Source organism: Lacerta agilis, chromosome 8 (assembly GCF_009819535.1).
Source record: "Lacerta agilis isolate rLacAgi1 chromosome 8, rLacAgi1.pri, whole genome shotgun sequence".
NCBI lineage: Eukaryota > Metazoa > Chordata > Lepidosauria > Squamata > Lacertidae > Lacerta > Lacerta agilis.
In genome coordinates, this window is record NC_046319.1 from 17763191 (window position 1) to 17786199 (window position 23009).

At 45.0% G+C, this 23009-nt stretch overlaps 2 protein-coding genes across 2 annotated transcripts in view; one reads left to right on the forward strand and one right to left on the reverse strand.

The window, feature by feature from the left end:
• CFAP74 (cilia and flagella associated protein 74) overlaps window positions 1-8221 on the reverse strand; it is a 78773-nt gene extending 70552 nt beyond the window's left edge. The window contains exons 1-4 of the mRNA XM_033156943.1: window positions 8161-8221; window positions 4893-5047; window positions 2553-2661; window positions 1459-1614 (exon numbers count right to left, since the gene is read on the reverse strand). Coding sequence (XP_033012834.1) covers window positions 1459-1614; window positions 2553-2661; window positions 4893-5022 — 395 coding nt within the window. The 5' untranslated portion in view covers window positions 5023-5047; window positions 8161-8221. The remainder of the gene's footprint in view (window positions 1-1458; window positions 1615-2552; window positions 2662-4892; window positions 5048-8160) is intronic.
• A 12805-nt stretch (window positions 8222-21026) lies between these two features.
• GABRD (gamma-aminobutyric acid type A receptor subunit delta) overlaps window positions 21027-23009 on the forward strand; it is a 39440-nt gene continuing 37457 nt past the window's right edge. The window contains exon 1 of the mRNA XM_033156377.1: window positions 21027-21128. Within this exon, the coding sequence (XP_033012268.1) occupies window positions 21061-21128 (68 nt within the window). The 5' untranslated portion in view covers window positions 21027-21060. The remainder of the gene's footprint in view (window positions 21129-23009) is intronic.

Genomic DNA, 23009 nt, shown 5'->3' on the forward strand with positions numbered 1-23009 from the left:
TCTAGGCACAGAACTAGTAGAAGTGTGGACAAGCCCTAAGTTAGGTCCAGTAATTTCAATGGGTCTACTATGAGTAAAAATTAGCTAATACCACCTTTAGTATTTATTTTTTACAAAAATAATTTCTAAACCACTTTTCATTTATAAATAAATCCTGAAGCGGTTTACAACAATGATATAGTGACAAAAAAAAACTAATAAAACATTACTTTAATTTATGTTTATGGCCTTCTTTGAAAGGATCATCAGGATATAAACTGAATAAATAAACCAAACAAATCAATAACAACAGTGAAACAGTAAAATCATCACAATTACAGAAGCAGGTCATCAAAAGCTAGCATCAATGGTTGAGAAATTTATATGTATTTATTTAAAATCAATGATACGGATGTTGAGGGTTGGGGCGGGGTGCTTGCTTAAGGCAGCTGAGTGAGTTCATGGGAAGGTAGAGATTTGAACTGAATTTGTAGCCAAGAGCTTACCTGTGCCCTTAACTACATAAAATGTCATAAATTTCTAGAGAGGGAGACAGCAGCAATCTGTATTAGGGCTCTAGCATGAGGGGTAGGGAAGCGTAAACCCTTTTGGACAGTGTGCAATTTACACTGCAAAACAACCTCTAATTCAAGGGCAGCTCTTTCCCCTAGCCCTCCATGCAAATTGCAGGTTTATGTCCATGATCCCAATCAAGACCATAGCAGGGGACAGGCAATAGGATTGTCAGAGAATTCTGATGGGAAAAAAAATGAGGTGGAAATTGCTGCAATTCACATGTTTGCAGTCAGGAATGGAAATCAGTCAAGCAAATATTATCTGTGTTTGTTCACACCCTTCTTGATTTTTTAAGTCCTCAAGTGATACATAATCAATGACTATTTTTTAAAACGTTGTTTTGAAGTTTCCTTTACATTGAAATGAATGTAAGTTATGTAAATAGCTACATAATCTATGTTCAACAGTGAACAGTGAGACAAGTCTTGAAATATTTGGCAGAAAGTGAACTGCAGTGAAACAGAAACAGCACTGATTATGATGAATACAGATCAGAACAGGAATTACTGCCTTCTTATGCCCATAGGAGAAGCATTAAAGACCCCTTACCCACCATGCTAGGGTCCCAGGATGCTAGCAATCTGCATATAAAGCACACCCCTGCAATTAAGGGCACCAACATATTGCCTAGCTCAGCCCTCAGTCGCTTGACACTATATTCTGCTACTCAGTTCCTCCATTTCCTCGCCTGCCTGCCTACTCCTACTTCCAGGAACCCAAGGGTATTTTGAAGCAAGAGCAATTTCTTTAAAATAATGGCAGCAGACAGACCCTTTCAGCATAATGAGAAATCAAGTCTTTAAGCACAGACTAAACGCTAAAAACAACTTCTATGCCATACATTGTGGAAACAGTGGGAAATGCTTATGTGTGTGTAGTGGGGAGAGTGGGTTGAGAACTGACCTGGTTTTCCTAATAATCATCTCCTTTTCCTTGGCTAGATTGTCAAGTTGGTTCAGGTTCCTGCGCAAGTTGAGAACACGAACTCTGTCTGCGTAGTTCATTGTTTTTTTGATTCTCTGTGTCTTCGGTTGTTCTGAGCCTTCCCTGCTTGGTTGGCTGGGCGTGGGGAGAGAATAGATTTCTATTTCCATAAATATTAAGATCAAAAAGCCATAAAAAACAGAGGCCTTATAGGTCTTATATATTTAATTAACATCTTAGAATTATTCCTGTTCCACCTCTTTGCCCCTACAAGGTGTCAAAGATGGAGACAAGCAACAAGAAGAAAGTTGTCATGTTGCTGCTTTTCTTGAGGGCTTTCTGTTTGGTATAGTGTCACCCAGCACTGAAGACAGGGATGCTGCATGAAATCAGGTTGAGGATTTCCTGTGCCCTTCCCTAGATCAAGGGTGGGGACTGACAGCATCCCTCCCTGTGTCTCCATCTGGCCCTCAGCATTCTGCCCAAGTCACTCCCCTCAGTGGCTCTGATTTATTTACCTGGCTGGAACATAAGTGTGAAAATACTTACTGGAGAATGGGAGAGTGGTGTGTGTCTATCTGCACCCACATCTCTCACACCCACCACTGGCATGTGGCCTATGGAAGGTTGCCCATGAGGAAATGTAGCCCTTTGGCAAGAAAAAAAAATCCCTACTCCCACTGTAGCGCTGTTGGATTAGAACTTCCAACATGCTTGTGCTCATGGGGGTTGGAGTTCAACCAGATCTGGAGGGTCAGTGGTTCCCCATCCCTAAAAGAGACCTTCATCTAATCAAGGGACACAAGATACTGCCTTTTATCAAGTCAAACCAATTGTGCATCTAGCTGTATACTGTCCACCCTGACTGGCAGTGGCTTTCCAGGGTTTCAGGCAGGGAGCACCCTCTGTTCTACCTGGAGATACCAGGGATTGAACCAGGGAGCTTCTGCATGCAAAGCAGAAGCTCCACCACTGAGCTATGGCCATTCCCCAAGCAAGAACATTATGCTCTTATGGGTACTCTAGCTGAATTCTGAAGTGAAAAGAGTATCTTCTCATGCCAAAGCACTCACCCAATAGAATCCAAATCCTCTCCTTTCTCTCCTTCTTCTTCACCTCCTTCCAAAGCATCATTACTGTCTGTGCGGGCCTCCTCCTCATAATCGTCTTCAAGTTCAGGTCCTGGTGGAAAGGAAACAAACTTTTGCTCTTTGCGACTTAGATACCCTTCCTTGACAAGTCGACACAAGACAAGAGGCCGCACAAATGACAAGCTAAAAGCTTTACTACTGTGTATAATGGGGGGGGATCTTGTCACAAAATATATACAAAGACAATTTTACACTCAGGGACTTAACGCAGGCAAATGCGCTCCACCTTGGCGACAGAGCTGTCACAAGCCATCTTTCCTAAGTGCTACACAAAGGAACTCCGTAATAGCCAAATGGGAAAATGGAATTTACAGTTCAATGACAGGCTGTAGAAGACAGCAGAGGAAAACACATTTGTGTGAGCATTCTGTTCATACGTCTTCACCATTTCCATAAGCTCCACATCTATGCTCCATTGCTATCAGGAGAGGGAATGAAGGTCCTGAGTCAGTGCCTGGAGGTGGTAATGGACAGGGTTGCTACCCTGGGCTCCTTTCAGGAGGAATGGCAGAAAATAAATTGAATCCATAAATATGGACCCATAAATTGAAGCTGAATCCAGACAAGGTGAAGCTTCTGTGCTTCCCAGGTCCAGGATTGGCTGGGACATGGGACAGACTGTTCTGGACAGGGTGGTAGCCCACCTTGAAGAACATGAGGACATAAGAGACTGCTGGGATTAGGCCAATAACCCATGTAGTCCAACACCCTGTTCTCACAATGGCCAACTAGATGCCTGTGGGAAAACCACAAGCAGGACGAGAACACAAGACAACTCTCCCCTCCTGCAGTTTTCAGCAACTGGTATTCAGAAGCATTGCTGCCTGGTAGGTAGTTTGGGGGTACTCCTGGAACTATCACTGTCACTTGAAGCCCAGGTGTTTATGCCCAGTGTCAGGTGATGTATTAACTAGAGCCTTTTCTGCACAGGGATAGCTGGCTAGTTATCCACACTTTAGTAACCACCAGGAAAGTGTAACACACTTTATGTGGGGCTGACCTTGAAGGAAATACAGATTTCACACCTAGTGCAGAATGCAGCAGCTAGGGTGTTGACGGTGAAAGTCACATACTGTATAATCTCTATTTTCAGACATCTGCAGCATTGCCTCTCTGATGAGCAGACCTTACCTAGGATAATTTGTTTTTAAGATTCAGCAACTGTTGGGACAACTTCAATACTACCATTCAGAACTCCATGCTTGCTGTTGAGCCTGTATTGTTATTAACCTGAATAAAATTATCTTTCTTTCAAGTCAGAGCTGCTGTAGTTCTAAAGCTCTGATGACCCAGAGTATAGCTCATAGAGTAGGTTTGCTCTTATGAGGACACTGATGTCTCTAAGGTAGGGGCAGACCACCACTTTGTTATCCATCTACCATTCCCTGGTGTTCCTCTTTCTCAGCTCATTGCATGTGTTTCGTGCTTCCTTCAACTGCTTTGCTTGTGGGCCCCATGATACTTTGCTTCCTTACCACTCTGCACCACAAAGCTAATCCTGCTCCTATGACCTGTGTACATTTTTAATTAGCAATGTGCTAAAGGTTTCCTTTGTTTATTTAAATACAAAAAGGGGAGCTATGGGAAGAGCATGAAAAACACGCTTTTCTCTAGCATTTGCCCTTTTGTTGCCTAGGCTTCTTCTTTCCCAAGTGATCCTGACCATTCAGGGATCATATAAGGAATCTGTCAATGCCACAGCACCACACCCATGGTTTAAATTATTAGCAAGGGGTGAGGAAATTTCCTCACTGCCAAGGTAACTGAGCTGTGCAATCCTGGGTTTCTTGGCACCAGACACAATTTGACCCTATTTTCTGCCCTTTTCAGCCCCTGAGAACATTCTCCAGAAAAGTGAGTACAGACACCCCCTGATATGCTTGGGGGTTGCTTTCTGGGTCATCACATGCAACAGCAGACCATGCAAAAGCCTGCTCCGACCCCATTCTGTCCCCTTTCCCAGCCATTTCCGGGTCACTGCAATGCACATGCGTCGACATGGTGAAAATTGTACTTCTAAGGAGACACAATTTTTTCTGAAACTCAGTCCCACCCTCCCACTTCCAGCTCAACTTTAAATTCCTGACCAAACTGGCTGCTCCCTTCCCCCATTGAATCTAGACTTCAAGTATTCTTGCAGTGTCCTTCTCTGAGCAATTGGAATGTTCACAAATATTCCATGTCCTCACACTCAGCTTGACCAATTGGTGTCAGAAGCCTCACAAGTGCAGTAAAATAAACACCATCATTTTATATATGAACCTTTCCAGTTTTCCTCCTCTTGCACAAGTTGGTCAGATATCATCTCATCTTCTTCATTCTCTTCATTCTCTTCAGGCCTGAGGTTTTCTTCTGAAATGCCAGTAGATTCTGTGTCATTTATTTGGTCCATCTTTTTCCTTTCAAACAGAGCTTAGCTGCCAAAGAAAACAAGAAATGTTAGCGCGAAAATTGTTTTCAACCAAAACAAAGCATGTAATTTAAAACAAATAGTACTAAATAAATGTCTTCCTGCTCTGCGGCCAAAAGACTACAGGTCCAATATTTTAAAAGATTATATCCAACTAAGTTACTCTAGGCCTAAGCTGGTGATACTATTTAACTTCCGTGTGTCTAGGAGTACATAGGAAACTGTGATAGACCACTGGTCTATCTAGCTCCAATTGGCAGTGTCTCTCCAGAGCTTTTGACAGAGTTCTACCCCAGCCCTACTTGGAGATGCCTAAAAGGACATTGGTGGCACTGTAGTATAAAGCACTGAGCTGCTTGGGCTTGCTGATCGAAAGGTCAGCAGTTTGAATCTGTGCAACGGTGTGAATTCTCATTGCTCTGTCCCAGCTTCTGCCAACCTAGCAGTTCAAAAGCATACCAGTGCAAGTAGATAAATAGGTACTGTTGTGGCCGGAAGGTAAACGGAGTTTCTGTGTGTGCTCTGGCACTCGTCATGGTCCTCTGTGCACCAGTAGCAGTTTAGTCCTGCTGACCACATGACCTGGAAAGCTGTCTGCGGACAAACACTGGCTCCGTCGGCCTGAAAGTTGAGATGAGTGCCACATCCCATAGTCACCTTTGACTGGACTTAACCATCCAGGGTTTCTTTACCTTTACCTACCTACCTGTAGATGCAAAGAACTGAATCCAGGACCTTCTGCATGCAAGGCAGATGCTTTACCAATGAGCTATGGCCCTTCCCCTAATCATCCAATAGGAGGATTAGCATTGGATACAACCCTTGATGTTTTCCTTAGAAATGATATGAAAAGTGTTTTTTTTATAAAAAAACAGCCAAAATTAATTTTGTTCTTAACCCTGTATTTGACTGTAAGCTGAATCAATGCAAGTCTTATCTGGCAACTTATCTGGCAGAGAAGAAGTCTGCTCCCTAACAAATTTAGGAGAATTAAAAAAAAATCTGGTTAAAACTCTGTATATTTTTTTTAATTATTATTATTGGACAAGTATGAGAACACCTGTTGCTTTTCAATGTGCTGAACATTTTGTACCATTCGTCCTTTCTTCTCCATTTTTATGCTCGTTATTTTTTGTATTGGCTTATGACTGAAGTAAAGAAATTAATCTGAATCAAAGCTTTTATTATGTAAAAATCATTATCTAAACCATCAGTTCATTATCTAAATCTGGAGTCAGTCGCTCATGAAAAAACATTCTTGGAAGCTTCACATGGAGTGTTTGCTCAAAGCATGAACTTTCCCTTCTTTCCAACAAACATATGTAGGTCACCTCCAGGCTGTATTTTGCAGGAGGGATTCACACACATACCAAAAACATAAGGGTGTGCAAGTGGATTAAAGCGCCCTGCCACCCTAGCACAACAAATCTTTATTGGGCTTGATTTCAAAAACAGAGAAACTGAAGACCAGGGGTGGGAGGGAAGGGGAGGCTCAGTTCAGACTGGGACAATGGCCTCCCCACCCACTCCATTTTCTTGCTAAATGTTACCCTTCAAATCTGTCATTTCTTTATTTAAACAATTTTATACCCTGCTTTTCATAGCTGAAAAACTTCCCAGAACCATTTACCAAAAAAGTAGGGAGACAGCCCTTCATTCATGGCTTACAGTCTAAAACAGAGGTCGCCAAACTAAGGCCCGCGGGCTGGATATGGCCCAAGGGACTCAGTTATCCAGCCCACGGTGACCCCCGCCGCCCACTCTTACCAGCGCGGCATGGCTGCCCACTTCCAGGTCACCACGGTGTCGGAAATAGCTTGTGTGCATGCGCAAGTGTTATTTCCGACGCACTTCCAGGTCTGTGGAGGCCTGTGCACATGCGCACAAGCTATTTCCGGTGCTCCGCCAACCCGAAAGTGCACCGGAAATAGCGTGTGCGCGGCGTATGGGCGCGCGCTCCCCTGCCCTCCAGCCTGCCGCACAATTGGCGCTGGAGGAACTGGCCCAAGGCCGGGTAAGTTTGCCAACCCCTGGTCTAAAAGACAGGACACACAAGGAAAAAGGGAGCATAGGGGGAAAGTCAACTCAGACACAAGTACTTAAAAGATACCTTCAAATGTGCATTTGCAGCGAGATCACCATAAAAACAAGTACAGGAGATGAAGGGAAAGACCCACTTATCATATTGTGTGTACTCTTCACCCTAGAAATGTAATTTTCTTTTTCTTTTTTCATAAATAAAAAATGGGGTAAACCTATAGCCTATTCCAGCCCAACTCTAGGAAAACAAAAATTCTAGTACTGGTGGGCTTGATCTGGAAGCAAAGACCAGTAGTTTTAAATAGACCCAGAGGCGAAACCTAGCACAAAAGCTGTCTACTCTTCTGGAGGTTCACAATCTTTGGGGTCTGCCATGTAATAAATAAATAAAAACATAATAATACTGTATATCAGATGTTGACACAAGAGTGTATACTTAAAAAAAAACATTTTAGCATAGCCCGCCTTCCTATTAAAATGCTCAAAGCTGCCGAAATAAAACTGGGGTGCTTAAAAACAACCCAAGGTTATAGCCAACTAAGTTTTATTCAGAGAAGACTCACTGAAATATGTGGGCTGTATCCAACGCTAGTCCTACTCAGAGTAGACACAGTGACATTAATGAGCATGGCCAACTTATGTCCACTAAGAGCAATGAGTCTACTCTTGAGTAGGACTTTTTGTTGGATACAACCCCCATGTCTCTAAGTTAGTCGTCGCCATTCATTTCAAGGGGTCTACTCTGAGCAGGACGAGCACTGGGTACAACCTTCCAACAGTTTTAATTGTGTACACCTGTAGCAGCTGCAGAATATCAACTTTCATTCATCCCCTGTTGGATTTAACGCTGTTGAGTAAAATTGTTATCAGCGCAAGTGACTTAAGATTGACAGATAAGTGTAGCAACAAACCAATCTGTACTAACTTTGGACATCTTTTAAATCTAAAACAGCGCCGCAATGAAAACTTCCCCCACCCTTCAATCTCTCCCCTTCCCGCTATTGGTATCGCCCAACCGCCACGAGTTTTAAATGAATTTGTCCCAAAGTAAGGACGCAAAAGGGGACACAACCGCCTTACCTCCGGAGCGCTTTCCACTAGTCAAGTTTGGGGTGGCTTCTAAGGCAACGGAGCGAACCAAGTTATAAAAAGGGGGGGAGTAAGATCGTAGTTTTGCTTTTTTATAATTATTAAAAGAGGAGAGATATGGCGCTTTCCTGCACGTTCTCTAACAGAAAATACTTTTCTTTTTTGGCCATTGGTAAAGTACTGAAGCAAAGGCTGGTGGGCGTAGATGTCCCCTGCCTCGAGTTGAGGGGATAGTACATCCCAACAGCGCCTAGGCTGGCTAGGTGAGCTCTGTCACCTTTTAAGGCTTGCGCAGAAGGGCAGCTTTTTAAAAAGCTGTTGAGGGGACAGCAGGAGAAGTGGTGTCTGACCTAATGGTGCCCCCCGCCCCCACACACTTCTGTTTTAAATCTTAAAAACCCAGGAGCCTAATTCTTTCCACTTCGCTTTCTAGAAATTATGTTTCTTGGGAAAACAAATTACAAACGTATACTCGCCGAAGCCAAACGCGCGCGCGCGCGCGCACACACACACACACTCATTACCTCAGCAGCCTGTCAATGCTGGCAAAATGGGAACCGATCAAAACTCAACGAAATGTAGCGCCCAGTGAAAACATTGATAGCATTACAATCAAGCCTAACAACTGAAACAGCTTTTTAATAACAACAACAACAACAATAATAGTTAATAACATTACAAGTTCAGGTCAAAGGAACAGTGATAGCTCAGTCAGTAGAGCATGGGACTCTTAATCTCAGGGTAGTGGGTTCAAGCCCCGCTGGGGAAAAAGATTCCTGCTTTCCAGGGGTTGGACTAGATGACTCTAGGGTTCCCTTGCAACTCTACAATTCTATGAATTGTATGAATGCTTGATTTTTCAGCGGGAGAACAGACTCCCACAGGAGTCTCTCCTTCCTTGGAGGTTTTAAAGCATAGGTTCGATGGCCATCTGTCATGTAGGACCTTGTTGAGATTCCTGCATTGCAGGGGGGTTGAACTAGATTACTCACAAGGTCCTTCTAATGCTATGATTCTATGAACACTGGTGCCACCCGTGGGAAAAAAGTCCCACTGCGTGTTCTTCCCACAAGCCATCAGGCTGTGGCAAAACTAACGGCTCCATTAGTGTCCTTACTGGGCAGTGAAGAGAAATACTTTTTTACCAGTAACCTGGTCCAGTGTTAGGCTGACAGTGTGTGACTGGCCTGAAGACATACACTGAGATTCTTGTGAGGTTTTGAACCTGGTTCTCCCAGATTAATTAATTAATTTGTTAACCACTATACTAGTGATGGAAACCATTTTTTGTCCAAGCACCACATTCCCTTCTGGGCCACCTCTGGTAGACAGGGGACAGGGCAACAGCAGTGATTTTTTTACCTCATGTGTAGGGTTGTTTCTACACACACTCTCACATACCTTTCTGTACAAGGAAGCATGATCAGAGGTCCAGGACATATTCTAGTCAAGCAAAGACACTGAAGAGGATTGTAGAGCAGGGCCAGTGAGGGGTGTAGTCTATAGAGAGTCCTGAGGGCCAGTTAGTGAGATCTGAAGGGCCACATTTGAACCCTAGGCCTGCAAAATGACAGCTATTCAGCTACACTAGTAGTCAGTACCAGGCTGGTACATCAGAACCGTAACTTTGAATTGCACCCAAAGACAATCTGGAAGCCAGTGGAGATATTTTAAATCTGGCAAAATACGTTCAATGTGGCAGGTTCCTTCCAGATCACCACTTAATCTCTGGGTACGTTTTCCTGAACTAAACTGACACTGCTCTGTGACTGAGTTTGCCAACTGGCTGTGAATAAAAAACAGTCTGCCAACTGACAGGAAAAACAATTGATTTCAAAAATAATCAGCTAGATCCTTATTTAGAGTTTTCCAGTTTTCCTGTATATACATATCTCCAAGCCGGCCCTTTCTGGCTCTTTTTCTCTTTGTTCTTTTTTAAGAATTGGCAGATAGAACATAAATTCTCATAAAAAGAAATCTCCTGCTACATCTGAGTGACAACTTCTCTGTTACCATTTTTAATTTGTATTTCATCTTCCCACTGCCCTCCCCCATAAAGGCTACTGTTGTAGAAATAGCATGTATAGATATTTTCCCTCTTTCCTATACTGAGCTATAGGTTGCATTCCAGCTAAGGCCCCATTGCACTGCATATTGAAAGCAGTATCATACCACTTTAAACAGTCAACAGCTTCCCCTGGGAACTGTAGTTTGTTAAGGATGCTGAGAGTTGTTAGAAGACCTCAGTTCCCCTCACAGAGCTACAATGAGCCAGTGTGGTATAGTGCTTAGTGTCGGACTAGGACAGGGGAAGCCAGGATTCAAATCCTGACTTAGCCATGAAGCTCAGTGGATGACCTTGGGCCAGTCACAGCCTCTCAATCTATTTGAGCATCTTCAGGACAAGGTGGGCTATAAATGCAATAAACATAAACATAATATTTCTATAATGGTTAACAATAAATTCCTGTCCCCAAGAAGCTCTGGGAACTGTAGGTCTGTGAGTGGAATAGGGGTCTCCTAAATAGAAGCACTGGTGGAATAGGGGTCTCCTATGCAGAAGCACTGGTGGAGGAACAGGGGTGCAGGAGGAGCATACCACCCCCGGCGGCACAATCCCGGTGGGGTGTCATTGCGGCTGCCCCGCGCGCACAATGCCCCCGCAGCTGCGCCACACCCACAGGACACGCACCATGCCCCTGTGGGCACCGTGCCACGCCCCTCGGGACACGCACCACACCCCTGCCTGCTCTCCGCCCCACCCCCACAGCTTGAAGCTCCACCACTGTGCAGAAGTAAATCCCACCGAGTTCAATGGGACTTCACTCCCAGTGTGTGTACACAGGATGGCACAGAAAATGCAAGCTGTAGGGTCATCCATTGTATTCTTCCTGTAACATTTGTTTTAATTTGTGTAAGCTGCCTTGATTCCCAGTTTTCAGAGGAAAGGCAGGATATAGATTATTGTTGTTGTTGTTCAGAAACACAAAAACACAGCTGAGAATCATCAACGTAGCCATTTCCAAACCCCAAACTAATTCTCTAGCTGTTCCAAAAATTCCAGCATGAGTTTTGTATGGTGATTAATCAACTACAGTGCTTTCTGTTGACCCAGCTCTGTTCAGCTGGCTTAGGGACAAGATAGCAACGGAGGTGCCATTTCAGAATTGAGTGTGGGAAGGATGGAAAGATTAACACAGCTAGGTTTACAAACACCCACTCTTGGACATATTCAACCGTACATTTGATGTCTTATATTACCAATAAAATAAATGGGGAGAGTTTGTTCTGAAACATTTTAGCACGTTTTCCATGAACGACATCTAATTAAAAATAGCTTAGCAGTACTGAGATGAACACTATTATTTTCACTAAGATATACATTTTTACGCACCCTTTCCCCTCATATACTGTACATACCTCTGTTTTCAGTATGCCTATCATTTTGGAAAGGGTAAATTAGGGCAAATTTATCCTGCATCCCCACTTGTAATAAAACAGACTCTCCCCTGCCTGGTGAAATGCTAATGATAAACAAGTAAACAACCTGACATGAGGACAGGGAAATTTAAAGAGTATGTGGGTCTATTGTTGGAATTTAAGGGTAATAGATTTCCCATGAGCTTTAAAAGTGTGTAGGAACTATTAAAAGCAATTCTGGGGCTCGGGTGGAGAGAAAATCATTGAAACTCTATCAAGGTTGTTTTCTGCCTCCTGAGACAAGGTGCATAATGTTTGTAGATTACAAGCAAGTGTAACTGGCAAAGCTCAGTCTTAGGGTGACCACGTGCGCATCACCGGAATATAGGACGATGCCTTATGCCAAGGATGCATTCATCCATTCATATGTTTTCTCTCCTGAAATCGCAAACCACACTGGAACCCTTAATACTACACCTAATGTGTCTCTTTTGTAAGAAATTAGTGAAGAAGAAGAGGAAGACATCAAGCTTTCTTCTTTTTAAGGCCCCTTTTCTGCTATTATTACCCAGCCCGGGGGCAAAAAAAGATGACACGACTCTTTATTGCACCCCCTCCTTTTTGGCAGTGATGGGAATTTTTAGCTTATATGAGTAGCTGTCACCTTGGAAACGCAGGAAAGGAAAAGCGAACCTATATCCATAAACAGCAATACTGTACCATATATATCACACAGAAGGAGTGCCCTGTACTTTATTGTATTTCATTCCAGTGTATATCTATCATGTGGCGTTTTTAAAATTTTAAGAGTGCTTGAGATCTTTATCACACTCAGAACCACCCTGTGAGGTAGGCCAATTTGATTATCTGTCTTACAGAGAGGGAAATTTTATGTTATCTCCACTTCTCCCCACTTCTCTTTCTCTCTCTCTTAAGAAAAGACCTTTATTGTCATTTTTTCATAAGAAATGTGTTACAAGTGTATGCAAATGCTGAATACAGCAGGAGCGATGATACTAAAACATAAGAAGATGAAAAATAAGAGAAGGGGAGGGGAAACTAGGATATAACAAAATGTGCAATGCAACTTAATACAACAATTGTATATAGAGAAAGAGTTAATTTAGTTTTCTAGCTTTCTACATGTTTACTGGAAAAACCAGAGTTTAGAGGCTGTTCCTCTTAATTAACATGGGGAAAGAACTTGTGCCATGGCTGGCTAATGAAACAAGGGGCATTATATACTAATAATAGCACCTTGAATTTGTCCCAGTAGCAAACTGGCGACCAGTGCAGATTCCCAGCTTGAACCCAGATTTGTCACCAGGTGCCTCCTCTGTGGGCAAAGGCTTGCCAGCGGAAGGTGGTGTATAGAAGGCAAAAATGCATACAAATGTGCAGATTAAGAGAAATCTGCACAAAGATGCTGAAGAATTTTCATGAGGACTTTAAATAAAAAAAATTACAAACTGATGTGGAAAAGTGGAGAACTGAACTTAAGACAAAAACAGGGAACTCAAGAGAATCAGAAATGGACACATTTGCCTGTCCCTACTGACTATTGAGCATGATCAATTCTCATTGGGCTGTTTTGGGTTTGTTTTGTTATGTCGCTGGCTTATGGTTTATGTTGTTAAAAGTCTCTTTTGTACTTCTGCAAACCTCAGGAGTCTCCCCACTGAACATGCTGAGCATCCCTCATTTCTCAGTGCCCCTGTTTTAGCTACAATCCTGTTGGCACACACTACCTGCGTTCAGTAGTAGAGGGTGTGATTTATACTGAACTATTGTTCAAGTGATCATCCCCACCCAGCTGTAGAACTGCAAGGAATCCCTGGGAAAGTTCACCCAGAAGAGATCTAAATATTCCTGTGGCAAGATTGTTATTGATATCTCCAGCTCTGCTTGTAAAGATAGGGACAAGTGTGCAATTATATATTCAGAGATGTTTAGAGAGGCTGCCACACAACCGCCTTTCCTTAGGTGTTAATGCAGAGCTCGTGGGAGAGAGCGAAACTAATTGTGGATGTAGTGAATTTGGGGGGGGGGGGTGAGACAGGAGGGACTTGATTTATTTATTGCCTTTGGAAACTGCATGAGACAATTAGCGGTACTCAGCTGACAGGTGGCTATGAAGCCACCTGTCATTCTTTGAAAGTGATCCATGAGAAAAACCTGAAACAATGCAGGTGCAACTTTTGAAAAAATAATAATAATGAAAAATATACTGATTTGACTAAACAAAGCACACAAATCACCCTCATCCCATTGAAGATGTTGCTCTCATAGAGAAATTAATGGATCACCCAGAAGGTTGTAGCTCTAAGGTCGTGAAAACGGGCTGGTCCAGTCTCAGTCTGCTCTCAGCCAACTCCCACCTGTCTGCCTTCTTACTTACTTACTTACTTATAGCTAGCCCAGGGAGTGACCCTGGCTATTAGATCCCCCCTTCCTTAGTTTTGCAGGGAGGAGGATGGGGATAAAACTAAAATTAGTTGACTCTGCCTGCCATTGGCCTCCCTGTCTTCTACGCTACCATTCCCAATGGACATCAGCCATGCTGGTCATGAACCTATCAATAGGTAAAGGTAAAGGGACCCCTGACCATTAGGTCCAGTTGTGTCTGACTCTGGGGTTGCAGCACTCATCTCGCGTTACTGGCCAAGGGAGCAGGCGTACAGTTTCCGGGTCATGTGGCCAGCATGACAAAGCCGCTTCTGGCGAACCAGAGCAGCACACAGAAACGCCATTTACCTTCCCGCCAGAGCGGTACCTATTTATCTACTTGCACTTTTGACGTGCTTTCAAACTGCTAGGTGGGCAGGAGCTGGGACCAAGCAACGGGAGCTCACCCCATAGCGGGGATTCAAACCTATCAATATCGATCCTATCAATACCTAGGGTCAATTTGTTGTTGTTGTTGCCCATTATTCGCTTGTTATTTGAAGGTCTCTGAGTGACTTACAAGACATTTAAAACATAAATATAAACACATTATACCAATTATACCACATGGTAGTGGTGGGTGGGGCAACAGGCAAAAGTGGGTGAAGCAATGAATGTAAAATTTACCTTTGCTTGCACATCTCTTCTCCATCAAGGCAAACAAAAGGCATTATCAGAGTTCAAGAGCACATTCCACCCCAACCTCTGAACAGTGCGAGATTCCAGGAGTTTCAGGTGTGTGTTTCCTTTTGGAATGAGACACAGCAAAGACAGTAGTGTCTTTATGATAAATGGTTTATTTACACTTACATACAAGCTGAGCCTACGCTGGCGGGGTTCACACCATCAACACCCCAAAAGAGTCTTGTTTCCTCTATAGGCATAGCCCTGAAGTAAAGCAGAAATAAGCCATGGTGCTTTCTCTCTGCCTTTCCAGCCTGAAGCTTTTTCTACTAGATCACATCACAGCAAACTTTGCCCTCAGACTCTGCCTTTGTCCCTCTAACTATCTAAGAGCTGGAGAAGGGGCCCCACCCCATTGCTATCCAGCACAGAGCCACTTTTCCTTTGTTCTCTTAGTGACCCATCACCCAGGTGATTACCTGAACACAGGAAGCTAGCCTGGCTTATATTTTTAACAGTTGCTGGGTCCAGAGGTTAGACTGGGTCTGGCACTTGCAAACTCATAACATCCCCAACCATGCAAAAACACTCAAGGAGACTGGGATGCAGGGCCAGTGATGGAAGTGACCCCTGGGAAGGGATGTGGTTGCAGAGAGTCACAAGAGCTAGGGAGAGAGGCCTGGAAGGCTGCATTTGGGACCTAGGTCTGAGGTTCCCCAACCCTGCCCTGCAGCATCCTTAGGAGTCAACACACCAGACACCATCTGCCTGTACAGTATTTTGCGAAAGTTGGTCCCAAAAGGTGACAAGAGAATCTTCCTACAAGAAAACAGATTTCAAACAGAAGGAACTGAAACACATTTTGCTCCAGACCCAATAAAGTGACTTATGAGGTGTGACTTCTGTTTACTTGGCTGAAACAAAAAGACACCCGGGATAAACAAACAACTTCCAGCTTCTGGCAGATGCAATTCATCTTCCTTATGAATGTATTTACTCTTGCAAGCTCACATCTGTGCCGAGCTGAATTCCCAAATGTTCCCACAAGGTCCTTAGCAGGTAGTTTTTCTCACCGCTGCAAGATTGTGACAGGAGAAGTGGCATTTGTCAAAATTCCCTCTTCTGTACAACACCTCTGACTTTTATTATATATTATCTGTTACAGAGCAGCTTCTGCTCATTGCACACAAAATAATCTGTACATGTGAATATGCACATCTGAAGATGCTTCTCTGTATGATATACCAATCTCAGCTTGCCTCCTTCCAATCAGCCTCCACTGTTGTTATTTCATATCTTCATTACACATGTGAAACAACCAGCTACTCCCCAGCACTGAGATGAGCTGCCTTCAGGAAAGGCTGCCTACCACACCTCAGGAAAAGTCACTGTTCTGGACTTGCCTTCTTCCAATCGGCCTCCCCCTAGAGAATGAGCTGACCTCAGAGGAACCTTCCTGTTGCATCTCTGCACAGAGGTGCCAACTTGAATAAAGTATTGGGGGCACAGGTAAGCCCCACCCTACATAACTGAACACATGATGTGGTGCTTCAACACCATTTGAATGGCAATCAGAATCAATTTTATTACAGCAAGAGCCAGCAATACAAAACAACATTGAATGGCAATGTTGATCAACTGTGGGGGCTGGCCCTCTCAAATATTATAGGGGGCGGCGGTGAAGGGACCTTGGCCCCTAGGAGTTGGCTCCTATGTCTCTGCATGAGTTTTGGTGCTTGGGTTGTCTCCTTCCAATAGAATAGATATGCCCAAATCACAGGTTTATACCGAAAAATAAGGGGCAGACTCTCCTGGGAATTAGTAGTTTGTAAACTCTGAAAAAGTGTGTTTCTGAAAAAGTGTAGTAAGTTGCCTTATACTGAATAAGATCATTTGTTCATGTCAGCACTGTCCCTGTCCAGGGTTTCAACCTGCTAGAAGATGTCAGGGATTGAACCTGGAACCTTCTGCATGCAAAACAGTTGCTCCACTACTGAGCTGTGGCATTTTCCTAAGTCACAGGAAGTTGCCTTATACTGAATCAGCTAATGGTCCATCTAGCTCAGAACAGCCTATGCTGATTGGTTGTGACTCAACCTCTTTGCCAGGGGATTTGAGAATTTGAACCTAGGACCTTTTGTGTGACAACTCCTGATTAATTTCATTTTAAAAATAAATAAGGGTGCAATGTTTAGCTGACTGATTGAAATGTTTTTGATTGATGAATGCAACCAATCAACCAAATAGGTTCCCCTGATTAAATTGACCATTACATTGTGTGGGGGGAAGGAATGCAAATTATTTTTAATCTACATACTAATAAAAACTGCCCATCTTAGAAGAAGCATCCGCCTTTGGAATAGGGAGGGTATGCCTTTCCAAAGATGACGTCTGCTCTGAGTTTATAATTCAGGCATTCCCTGCCCCCTTCATAGCTGTCATTTTATTTACATTAAAGTTCTTTTCATACGAGAGTGTTTTTCACCCCAAGGGCCACATTCCTTTTTTGACAATCTTCCAGGGGCCATATGCTAGCAGTGGGCGTGGCCAGATGCAAACATGGGTGGAGCAAGGGGTGTTAATTTTACCTAGTGTCTAGACATACACACACCCTTCCCTATTCTCCCTCCAGACAAGCAAGAGACATCATCACAGCTCAAGGTTACATCCTAGTTAGGCAAAATCACTCAAGCAGGGTGTGAAGCAAGGCCAGTGAGAGGGGTGTGGCCTGAGAAGAGGGGTGTGGCTTGGGAGAATTCCAAGGGCCAGACAGAGGGATGTGGTGGGCCACATTTTACTTCCTTGGGTCTGGGGTTCCTCGTCCCAACTTAATATATTTCCATAAACATCTATTCACAGTCATAGGATTCATCCGCTAAGAATTATTTAACTGGGCGACTGCTCTAGAAACTAAGCAGCAGTGTTAGGGAGCGAGTATCCCACCCACCCCTTCAGAAAGCCCATAGTTGGCTGTGTTGCTGGGGCTTTGCAAGGGACCGGATTGTGGGGGGTGGGAATGGCGTTTAACATATCTTTCCCTGGATTAAAGGAACAGATTTACATCTCTGAGAAGAGCATTTTGAGAGATTATCCAACTCAAGACTTCTGCGGGGCTTGTCATCTTGCATCCTCTTTTCCACTAGGGTCTATTTAAATACGAGCGAGCGATCAGAAACTAAAAATAAGTATCATGGCATAGGCAGGCAGACAAGGCAACTCCTCCACTCCCAGCTTCAGCACACCACAAACCCCACCCTCTGCTGCAAGGGGTGGGGAACATCAGACCTGGGTACTGAAAGCGGCCCTCTAGTCCTATCAATCTGGCCCTTAGAACTCTCCACAAGCCACCCCCCGCCCTGCCAAGGCTCTTCTTCTTAGTGCCATCCCATGTTTTGCCTGGCTGGAATGTGGCCTTAAATACTGAAAATGCCTCTTGCATATCTGGATGGAGGAAACAGGGGAGTTGTGTGAGTGCCCTAGCCTACTGTACGAAGGTTAATTTACACCAGTTGGTCCTCCTGCTGTTGCCTCTGGCCCCTGCACCACTGGCATGTGGCCCCCAGAAGGTTGCATGGAAGCTAACACGACCCTTGGTCTGAAGAGAAAAAAAAAGGTTCATTTGCATGTGTTGATCTCGCCACCCCTCAAAAAGAGCAATTGCATGTTCTCCCTTATAAGCAGTACTCTTTAAATACCACTACCAATTTTCAGGAGCAAAAAACCCCACAAACCTGTGGATAACTGTAGTTTCACAATGAACAAGGCTTATCTGTGGTGGGTGGAGGTGGGGAGAAGGACTGATCTTCTTCTGACAAATCTAATTCCATCTAGAAGAGGTCTGATTCTTTGCTGAAGCTTTAATCCTGGCACATATCCATAGAATCATAGAACTGTAGTGTTGGAAGGGAACCCAAGGGTCATCTAGCCCAACCCCCTCCAATGCAGCAAATCATGATTAAATAATCCCTGACAGATGGCCACCCAACATACCTCCAATTACATGGGTTTTTGTGATTTGATGGTTGTATGTTGTTTTCATTTCATTTCAATAACTTACAGTGTGTACTACTTAATAAAACAAAATCTCTAAACCAATAGCAATTATAAGATCACAAGCGAAAAGTCAGTACGCAATATCAAAATGCAGTTTTAAAAGATGGTAAAACAGCAAAACAATATGGAAATGCTGGAATTGCACATGTGGGCTGTTGCACTAATCTGAAGAAAAGTCATAGTGACCCACGACTCCGGCAAGTGACCGACAGCAGAGGCAATGTGGTTCTGGATGGACAAGAACATTTTGATTGACTTAATCTCTTGTACTTTTATTATATATTTCCTTTGTATTTGTGTACTGTTCACTGGTCCACAAAGGAGTACATAAATAAAATGTCACGTAATTTAGCTGCATTTACTTTTGAACATAAAGAAATATGGGATGGTGCTGTTCACTGTCTATTATAAAAGGAACACGGCCAGTTTAAAGGAAGGGCAGCAGAGAGCCAAGTGTGATGGGAAATGCAAAAAGTAGACACTTTAAATAGTTACACCCGTACCTTAAATAGCTGTGCAGAAGGGGAAATTTCAGCAGGTATAACTTTTATTTATTATTGCATGCATACCCCCACCATTTTCTCCAAGGAGTTAAAGGTGGCATACATGGTTCTCCCTCTCTCCATTTTATCCTCACCCTGTGACTGAGAGATCGTGACCGGCCTGTGGTTATCCTGTGGGCTTCATTCATGGCAGAGTGGGTATTTGAACCTTGGCCTCCCAAGTCCTAGTCAGACACTCTAAGCACTACAACACTTGCCAGGCAAACTGCACCTCCAGCCCTCCAGATCATAGAACCGTAGAGTTGGAAGGGAGAACCAGGGTCACCTAGTCCAACTTCCTGCAATGCAGGAATCTTTGGCCCAGTGTGAGGCTCAAACCCACAAGCCTGAGATTAAGAGCCTCCTGCTCTGCTGACTCCAACTCTCCTCCTAGGAAATTGCCTGATATGGAGAGAGATCTTTGGTTCACCTAGCTCAGGGCAGGTGCTCTAATAACTAATCTGCAGTCCTTCCCTTAAGATCCAGGCAGGCCACCGGGCCCCCTACCTCAGTACTGACTGCATCGACTGGCAGCAGCTGTCCAGGATTCCAGAGACGGAGTCTTTCCCACCCTGAACAGGAGATGCTGGGCATTGGACGTGGGACCTTCTGCACCCAAAGCAGGTGCTTAACCACAGAGCAACAGTCCTTCCCCAATCACCAAGACAATTCTGCATGGGGGGGGCACCAATGCCTCCCCCCCTTTCCAGGATGATTTCTGAAACCTTGAGCTCAAAGCTCTTTGTTCACACTCTTACCCCCTCCCCAAGATTGGGTGGCTGAGTTTATTCGGGCATTTTTGCACTACTCTGCTTCTGTTACTGTCACCCCCGGTGCCTCCCCCCCCCCTCTTAAAAAAACAACAAAAAAACCTCTGGAGCTGAAACTGACGGATGCGGGGGAGAAGAGCGTGCTTCTAACACCCACCCATCCCTCCTGAAACTGACAGCTTGTTTTTCCCAGGAAGAATAAAGGTAGGGGTGGGGGAGAAAGAGAATTCGCCTTCTTTTTCAAGACCCTCCTTCCCAATAATTCCTGCCATCCTCCTCTGCCTTCTCCCCAACCCCGCTTTGCTGTGCCTTGGGGACCGCCTGACTGCTCCTTTTATTTATTTATATATATATAATCAAAATCTGGGCTCGAACTGAGCACGTGGAGAGGCGCTGAGCCCTCCTCCTCCTCCTCCTCCTCCTCCAGCTGCTGCGCTCTCTCTGGTAATGCTCAAAATCTGTAATTTCGGAGAAGGTTTATTTTCGGCCACCAGCTTTGTACGGATCTGCTTTTTTATGTTTAAAGAAGAATAACGGGAGAAGGAGAATAATTTCGCCTTCTTGGAGAAGGGGAGGGAGGGGGGGGAGGGAGAGAGCCATGTGGGGCAGGGTGCCATTTTTAGGGTGCCCGGGTTCGCGTTGCCTTTGGCATCAAGGGAAGGCAGCCCTCTGAACGGAGCGGAGCGGGGCAAGGTAGGGCAGCCAGGTACTGCCTGTCCCGGAGTAGCTCTCCATCCCTCTCTCGCTACCCCGGCTCCAACTCTGGGGCGATGGTGGGAGCTGCGCGGTCGCCTTGGCGGCGACTGATCCACTTGGCGTGAGGAGGACTTGCTCTCTGCCAACTTCCTCCCTGGGCAGGAGAAGGACCAGTCTGTGGATGCTCTTGGGAGGATGGCGACGTTACCCCATCGCAGGATGCGCCGCCGCCGCCGCTGCTGCTGCTGCTGCCGCCGCCCAAGCAGGATTTGCCAACTTCTCCTCGTCTGAACAGCGCTGGGGACCTATCTAAACACACACGCGCGCGTATATAGAAAAAGATGGAATTTTTGACCTGGGTTTTGCCTTCCTTACTCCTGCTCTGCACCCAACAGCACACCTGCACCAGGTAAGAGGAGAAAGCGCGTGGTGGGAAGCGACTCCCTTTTCTAGTTAGAATGGGGTTTGTTGCTTTATTATTTTTATTAAATTTTTTTTTAAAAAAAAGCTATCTAAAGACAGCGATCCCAGCTGGGAGGATGCTTTACTGAGCGCAGGAAAACTTCTCTCTGACGAAGGCTTTGGGCTGCTGCAAGCCCCAGGAGCGCTTAACTCAGGAGGAAGGCGACTGGAGCAGAGCGGGACTCACTCCCGTGGTAGGGTTGCCTAGTGGTTAGCGCCCTGGAGGCGCGATCCTGTGCGTGTCAGTCCGGAAGCCGAGCGTTGCAGAGTTCAGCAGGGCTTTGCTCTCAGAGATGCGTCTGGGGGATCTCCCAGCATTACAGGGCAAAGTGGGGCTTGCTTCTGAGGACCGTAGTGCTGAGTATTAGGAGGCGGGTGGGGGGTGGTTGTTTCTTTTAATGCATCCAGCAAAATTGCAATTCATCCTGGGACAGGGATGCGGAGCAGCTGTGGCTCTATGGGTGTTTGCTGGACCCTGCCGGCCAGCAGCCAGCGTGCCCAACGGTCAGCGGTGACCAACATCCTTGTCCTAGGGTTACCAAGTGGAAGGGCTGGACCACCGGCTTTCTTAGCTCTTAAATAGTTGTGTAAGGAGAGGGGGATCCTCTCCCCCGCATGCTTCCAGCCCCTGCGCATCTGCGCTGAAAATGTCTTTCTTTCTGCGCAACTCTTAAAAGTACAGAGGTTCGTTCTTCCTTTACTTCCGACCATCGCTGGGCCTATATCCCCAAAGTATTAATGGGGGACCGAGGATTCGAGTTAATGTTAGCTCTGGAATCTCTCTTCCCCCTTCCTTGTGCCAGAGAGTTTTCCTATTACAGGCTGCCTCTAGGTGTGTGCAGAGTGTTTATTAGATTTCGACGAGCTCGTGCACTATGCGAGCCGGGAAAGAAAAGGCTTTAGGACAGGGCGCACAACTCTCTCCCCCACCCGCGACCCCCGTTGACAAAGGCTCTCAGCCCATCCTATGTAAGTTCAGTAGGAAAGTCACACTGGGGTTAAAATGGGGTGTTCCCCTCCCAGTTCGAGGGGCTGGTTGGCTTGCATCACCCTGCCCTAGGGTGCGCTTGGCTGGGGGTATTATTTCCCCGTTCGCAAGAAAGCATTGCGCGCAGAAATGAACTGTACGTCTGACTCTGAAGTGTGCGCAATAAAGGACTAAAGGACGATAGTAACGCACTCAGAGTTAAACACATTTTGATGTAGGCTACGTACACACCCCTCATCCCTTTTACCAACGAGGATGAGAACGAGGGGTTTGAACGAGAGAGAGAGAGAGAGCAGACTTTGCTGAGAGTTCCCCCGCACTGGGAGGCGAGATTCGAACTCGGGGGTCGCCGCTGCAGATCTGTCTGCAAGGCTTTGGAGTTTTCCCCTCAAACGGAGGCCCCTCTTGAGTCTTCCCAAGGGTGGCGGATGAAGGTTGCATTGATCACTTCGCAGGGGAGAGAAGGAGAAGGTTTTCTGCAGTAGAAGAGAGAGTCATCAAAATATGCCCTACTTGTTAGACAGGAGGGAACCAGGGTTCTCTCTAGAGAGTTCATCCAAGGGGTTGGGTATCACTTTAAGGAGCTATGGACCAGAGCTTAAAATATATATTCATTTTCTTCCAAAATGTGGGTTGTGCCCTACTGAGAGTAGGCTCAGTGGGCTGTATGCAACTTTACTCCTGCTCAGGGTAGACCCTTTGGAAATGGCTAGACATAACTTTGTCAGTGTGTCTACTCTGAGTAGGACTTAGTTGAATCCAACTCTTTGCTGAAAGCCCACCTCCCTTTTCAGTTTCTCCATAGCTATCTGAAGTTGAGGTAAGAAACACTCAGCACAT